Source organism: Anneissia japonica, unplaced genomic scaffold, assembly GCF_011630105.1.
Source record: "Anneissia japonica isolate Jap-2015-1 unplaced genomic scaffold, ASM1163010v1 scaffold288117_len521816_cov214, whole genome shotgun sequence".
Lineage (NCBI taxonomy): Eukaryota > Metazoa > Echinodermata > Crinoidea > Comatulida > Comatulidae > Anneissia > Anneissia japonica.
In genome coordinates this window covers 476,264-482,706 of record NW_022685717.1, presented here as the reverse complement: position 1 = coordinate 482,706, position 6,443 = coordinate 476,264, and the positions used below count along the sequence as shown (strand labels likewise).

Sequence of the window (6,443 nt, the reverse complement as noted above, 5' to 3'; positions counted from 1 at the left end):
TATAATGTTTTGAAATTAGGATAAGCAATGTATGCAGATAATATTAAACACTTAGTGTATACTGGTCTTAATATACAAAAGGAATAAATCATTTATAGTAGAAATTGTTCACTTCTGAGTTTGTAAAAATGTTGGCCTGATAGGTTTACATGCTTTCAGTTTCTACAACGTACAGTACTTTGTTTTCACAATAAATTGATGGTTACTAAGATGGTTACAAAATGTAAAAACAACTGCGTTTTTACTCGATTTTTGTCTGGAATTATGCACTGCACTTGAAACAGAGCACAAGTGAACAGACAAAATTCATGACAGTCATTCGCAATTGTTGTTGTACTTTCTACTCGTTTTGAAAAGTGGAGTTTTAACTATAGAAGATTGATAAAATGTGAGGGGAGACAATTGATATGATTCCCCTCCCCCCAACTTTGTAAAATTGGGGGACGTGTCACCCACTGTTAAATGCCATTGATTTGATGTGTCTTTGTGGGCTCTGTTAAGCATATTCATATTTTTTTATTAAAACGTTGCCAAATATGTTATTTCCTTATGTTTTTTTAGAAACTTAAGCTTTGCTTAAGCCTTGTCCAGGAAATCTATGTATGGATAGATTTATTGATTAATAGAGATTAATTAATTTATTTATTATTTTAGGGAGTGACTGACAGGTTTGATGATGTCATACTAACTGTAGGCAGTGGTGGAACAGCAGCTGGGTGGTGGAACAGCTGGTGTTGCTATTGGGAACTTCCTTACTGGATCCCATCTCAGGTATTTATTAAATTGATCTTTTTATTTGGTAAAAAACCTGCAGGGCATCAGCTATTAAAACATAATGACTTACTACACCCACACATGTATGGAGTGAACTTAAGTGTACTAGGGTCAAAGTTTGATACTTAATCTTGACAGGGCTTAAGTCAGACGCTCTTAGTACGTTGTCCTTTAAATGCAGCTGATGTCTTTATTATTCCGCTAAAGGGAAACTCTTTTCTTACCATCACATTATACAGTAGATAAAATATATATAAAAATATGCATGAAACGGTCATCATAGAACATATACAAAATGTTTTAGAGGCAATGTAGTACAAGACACCTTTGCTTTTATTTTCAGGGTGCATGCCTTTGCTGTGTGTGACACTGCGGAATATTTTCACTCTCATATCAATGAGACTCTCAACAGTATTGGTTTAGGTGACACGGTGAGGTCACATGACATCATCAACATCCATGAGGGAGCAAAAGGACTAGGATACGGCATTTCAAAACCAGAGGAATTCGGTAAGAAAACAAATGTGACAAAAAAAAAAGAGTTATTGTTGTATTTATAAAACTTCTTGTCTAGATAGTTCTGAATCTGAATAGATACTGACAAAGGACCCCACTGGGGTATATACTATAGATATGATAGTAAAAACAGAGAATAAATACAAAATACAGTAGAACCCCCTTCCTTTAGGACACCACCCCCTCCTATTAAAGGGACACTATATCAATGAGACGCTCAACAGTATTGGTTTAGGTGACACGGTGAGGTCAATGACATCATCAACATCCATGAGGGATGACTAGGATACGGCATTTCAAAACCAGAGGAATTGGGTAAGAAAGTTATTGTTGTATTTATAAAACTTCTTGTCTAGACAGTTCTTTATACTGATTTAAAATATTTTTATTTTTTTTAAGAATTCATTAAAACAGTAGCCCAGCAGACTAGTATTTTGCTTGACCACACATACACTGTTAAATCAGCACTAGCACTGACCAACGAGCTCAGGAAACACAGGTCAAAGTTCAAAGGCAGCCGAATACTCTTTCTACATTCAGGTATGTATCCATGTTTGTGATTATTGAGGAAGGGCTGTAAAATTTGAGAATCCCTCCAACTTTTCATCTTGCTAAGGTTGCCATTCTTAAACAATTCTTATCAACATGCACTGTGTAACATAGTAAAAACAAAGATAGTTGTGCATGTGTGTAGAATAAAATTTAGTGATTATTGGTGGTTTGTATTTTTGTATGCAGGGAAACAGATGAACACATTCTGATGTTCTTTTTTTTTTATGCATCAGGTGGAATATTTAGCATGTTTGATGGGCGGCTAGGAGATGTTCAGATGCAGTCAGCTGGAGAAACATTGGTACAGAACTGGATGAACCCTGAAGATGAACCAACTATTGTATGATGATACATTCATGAGGGCAGCCTTCATTATTATTATTATTACCATTAACCATTCTGTATTCAGAGCAAGTGATCATCATTGACATAGACATATTTTAACAAAAATTTGAATTATTATTTTAAACTTAGAATTAAAGAAAGCCAAATAGAATATGGAAATGATGCTCATATCAATGCAGAAGATGAATTTTATTTTACTTTAGTATGTTTACATTTTGACATTAGGAAAAACTTAATTCCATCTTTCTTATATACATATACTGTATAAACCCAAAAATGTTTAAGTTCTATCAAATAATGTCATCAATTGATTATAATGTTTCATATAATGTATCAAATTACTGTATCTTCACTTAGCTTATTATAAGAAGATGTGATTTGTTTTCTTCTGTTTTCTAAATGTTATTTTGTTTTGTAAATGTGCCAAGGGCTTAAAATACAAATACATGACCTAGACCCCAGCATGGGGTCTAGTCTAGAGATGAACGAACAAAAGAAAACTTGCTGTGATACGGTAGAATTGAATAATAATGCAGTTAGGTATACGGTTATCAGGTGCAGAATGTGGCAGAGAAGATAAAAAGCTATTCGGGAAGAGAATGTTGTGTAGTGGGAACTGAGACATGTTGGAGGGACGAATTTGATTTTTAGTATTTGCTCTGAACTTTATTTAATAATGGTTAATATATTTATATTTGCCAATTAGTGAAATACTTATAATTAATTACTTGTAATTTTATATTACACATAATTCAGCATATGTTCCCAATTGATTGTTGCATGTGATTTGTTTTTTTTTTCTGAATTAAAATTATATTCAAGAGTATATAATTCTCTTCGGAGTTGTGTAATTGTAATCTTTTTGTCCTTTTATTTTATTGTATGGGCAGCGTAAGAGTCCATACCACGTCAGCACCACCATGGTTGGGGAACATTTTGACAATGAATCATTAGGTGCCGAAAATTGCACTCTCATACCTTTGAAGTCTTACTGGTATTCTTACCAACAATAAAGTATAACATTTATGTTTCTTGATAATCTAGAGGTTGCGATCGCATCCACTGCATCCGCCCCAGGATCCCTAATTGTAGTACCATTAAGAATTTCTTACGGATTGCCGGGGCAAGAGTTTGGAACCAAATAATGAAGTCTACTAATTCATAAACAGTTTTAAGACCAAATAGGGCCTACAAAATTCATATTTTAAATTATTTTATTGTTTTACCGTTTTATATAACGTTTTTTTTCTTTTAAATGAAATGTATGCTTTGTTGATAGTTTTACAGTTTTATTGTAATAAAACTATGTATTTTTGCAGATGTAAAATACGTAACATTTAATAAATCTAATATTTTATGCTTTGTTGATTAATTTTTTTTACTATTTTTATAAACTAAATGTATTTTTAGAGTTTGTTTTGATTCGTGAATTTTTTCAAATATTTAATATTTTTCTGTATAAGCTAAACTGTGTACTGTTTATGTGGACTGTCCTTATATTTATTGTAACCATTGTTAAAAACAGGTATTAACATCTGCCTAAAACTAATAAATATATTCTGGATTGAAAATTACAGAGGCCTAAATACAGTATAAGTATTTTTCTAATCCTCGATCGGTAGATAGAGGGCGTAATCTCAATGTTTCTTTTTTGTTCCATTTCGGCAAAGGGTTGAAAGAGTACTGTCAAAGATACTAGAAATACAAGATAGAGTTCTCCACACAAAAAAAATGTTCCACCGTGTTCCACCGAAATGCATGGTGGGAATACGAAAAATGGGACGCACCCTACAGCTGGATCTAAAAAAACTTGTGCTAAACCTTCGTTACCAAGTCGTCGCGTATTTTATTATTAATTCTCAACAAAGATACTAGATATAAAAAACAAACTGGAATAGACACCCAGACAGTGACATCGGTGAATACATAACCTCCTTGGTGGCGGTAGAAATCGTTGCTATTATCCAAATAATACACAAAACAATTAAAGCATAATCAGGAATCAGTAAAGAATAAAACAACAATACATCGCAGAATCGCATGGCCGGACGCACTCTTAGTGAAAAAGTTTTCCTCCATTAGTGGAAAAGGAAGGGCGCCTTTTGCGTCTGGATATACTTAGCAACAGAAGGGCGCCCTGTACGTTGGGCACGAAGTATAGGAAACTTACATGGTTAAAAAGAAGGGCGCCGCCTACGTTGGGCACGACTTCCGCCTCATTTTTACAATGCGAGAACTCTATCTTGTATTTCTAGTATCTTTGGTACTGTTTACTCTTTGATTTCGGTCACACCAGTTGCTTTTCGCCCTTATCAGTTCAGAGACATTATGGTAATTGACGGTAAACTGTAACGCAAACTACATTAAGTTGAATTTCAAGTTTAACTGTAGAATAAGTCTACAGTACTACTATAGGCAATTTAGTGTAGGCCTAGGCTGGTTTGGCCTGCTCCGCTCTCACTACTACTACTAGTAGTACTACTACTGAACTGTACTATTACGAATTGTTGCGTGTTCCGGACACGAGCGGCGAGCCTGTTTTTGTTGTTGATGTCTAAGCCTAGGCCTAGCGTAGGCCTAGCTTCGAAACACCTGCCACTGCTGGAAATTATGGATTTCGGGAAAAAAAATAAAATAAATAAATAAAAGGATTGTATGTAGTCCCAAGACTCTAGGTTTAACGAAGCCCTTATTATTTTGAGGGAACTGTCAGTGCTGAAAGAAAGTTAATAAAAAAAAAAAAGAAATTGAATTGAACATGCTTTTTTGTACATTACAGGTCTAGTACTACAGCTACTAATTGTATGGAACAATGACGGCAAACATTAAATGGAACCAAAGGGGTGAGGACTCTGAGAAAGACAGTTATTCAAAAGGAAGTTTAGATCCTTCAAAGCTGTTCCCCTACAACCCCCCAGAGTGGGTGGTGAAACGCCTAACAACAATCCCAAAATTCCGTGTGAAGGTTTGTTTTTGACAATATTCATTGTTGCAAATATCATATTCCTGATAAAAATTATGTTTTTTCTTTTGAATTCTTTTTTTTAATTTAATTTTTAGTTTCATTATATACAGCACTTCTTAATTCTGCAACAGTATTATTTTTTTTTTGTCCAGTTAGTGAATGACAGTGTTGTAATACTTACTTTGTATATTTAGTGTTTCTGTTAAAATAAAAGCCATGTTAGCCCCCTTCAATCATTTATTCCTTGAGATCTTCTAATGCTGGCATTCTCTCACCCAATTGATAACACAAATTGTTGCACAAGCTTTTAATTTGGCCCAAAAACTTAATTTGTTGTTTTTCCCTTGCTCGATTTTCCTCAATTTCTATAGACTACTAATACTCACTGTCAATCAGGTGTAATGAACGGTAACCAACATCTGGTTGACAACAAAGGGTGCCATCTGGTGTTGTGATGGCAGGACTGTTGTGCTCATAGACCCATTCTGAGTGATGTAACCAAGAAAACAAAATTATCGTTGCGTGATAACTGATAGCAGCATGAGCGCATGCGGGGGGGGGGGGGAAGGTCGTATGACATCCCCAAAATTTTCAAAGGCTCACATTTTTCCAAAGACATTTTTTTTCTAGGGCCTTTCACAATGACATAAATGAAAAGGCATTGCTGAGGTACCAGCAATGAGTCCAAAGACCTTGCCAATTGCATGACGTAATCTATAGTATCTCAATTCCAGCAATTCTGAAACTGAGCCTGCCAGCTGCTTCAAGCTGATGGCGCTGTAATCAATTTTCCTGTCTCCCACAGAAAAGCTCCAAAAACGACATACACAGATACAATTCTGGATAAGCCCATGAGCAGTTCCTTGTTGACCTCAGCGCTTCTACGTTGGTCACACGATCCAAGTGGATCATTTATAAACAAACCTAGAAGGCCATTATTTACCTTGAGAGTTGAAGACGTCATTGCTGTGTACAGTTTTCTGGCAATTGCTTTTTAGTTCCTATGCATGTAATGCAATAGGAACTATTGTAATCACTCTTGCTATTTCCTATGTTTTTTATTGTGTGTAGTGTGTATGTGTGTGTGTAGACATTTATGCAAAAGCGCATGCGTCAAGGAAAAGTTTTCCGACATTTTGTTGATGGTTGTGAAGTTTCTGCAGAGTTCAGTCAGGGCTCATGCTAACCGACCGGAATGTCGGCATGGATGAAACTATTTTGGTTTTACGGCAAAAAAATCATCTGCTGTAGGCATAGGTATTTTGAAGAAGGCCTAAAATAAAACTAAAAT

General features: G+C 35.1%; 2 protein-coding genes across 4 annotated transcripts in view; both read left to right on the top strand.

Moving 5' to 3' along the window:
- LOC117112431 (putative D-cysteine desulfhydrase 1, mitochondrial) overlaps positions 1 to 2,359 on the top strand; it is a 19,081-nt gene extending 16,722 nt beyond the window's left edge. The window contains exons 8-10 of the mRNA XM_033255517.1: positions 1,118 to 1,284; positions 1,690 to 1,830; positions 2,076 to 2,359. Coding sequence (XP_033111408.1) covers positions 1,118 to 1,284; positions 1,690 to 1,830; positions 2,076 to 2,188 — 421 coding nt within the window. The 3' untranslated portion in view covers positions 2,189 to 2,359. The remainder of the gene's footprint in view (positions 1 to 1,117; positions 1,285 to 1,689; positions 1,831 to 2,075) is intronic.
- Positions 2,360 to 3,831: 1,472 nt separating this feature from the next.
- Positions 3,832 to 6,443, top strand: part of LOC117112341 (bifunctional D-cysteine desulfhydrase/1-aminocyclopropane-1-carboxylate deaminase, mitochondrial-like) — a 17,863-nt gene continuing 15,251 nt past the window's right edge. The window contains exons 1-3 of one of the 3 annotated variants that reach the window (XM_033255419.1): positions 3,832 to 3,867; positions 4,451 to 4,518; positions 4,967 to 5,152. In XM_033255419.1, coding sequence (XP_033111310.1) covers positions 5,000 to 5,152 — 153 coding nt within the window. In that variant the 5' untranslated portion in view covers positions 3,832 to 3,867; positions 4,451 to 4,518; positions 4,967 to 4,999. The other 2 variants (XM_033255426.1, XM_033255433.1) reach the window with 2 other exon arrangements.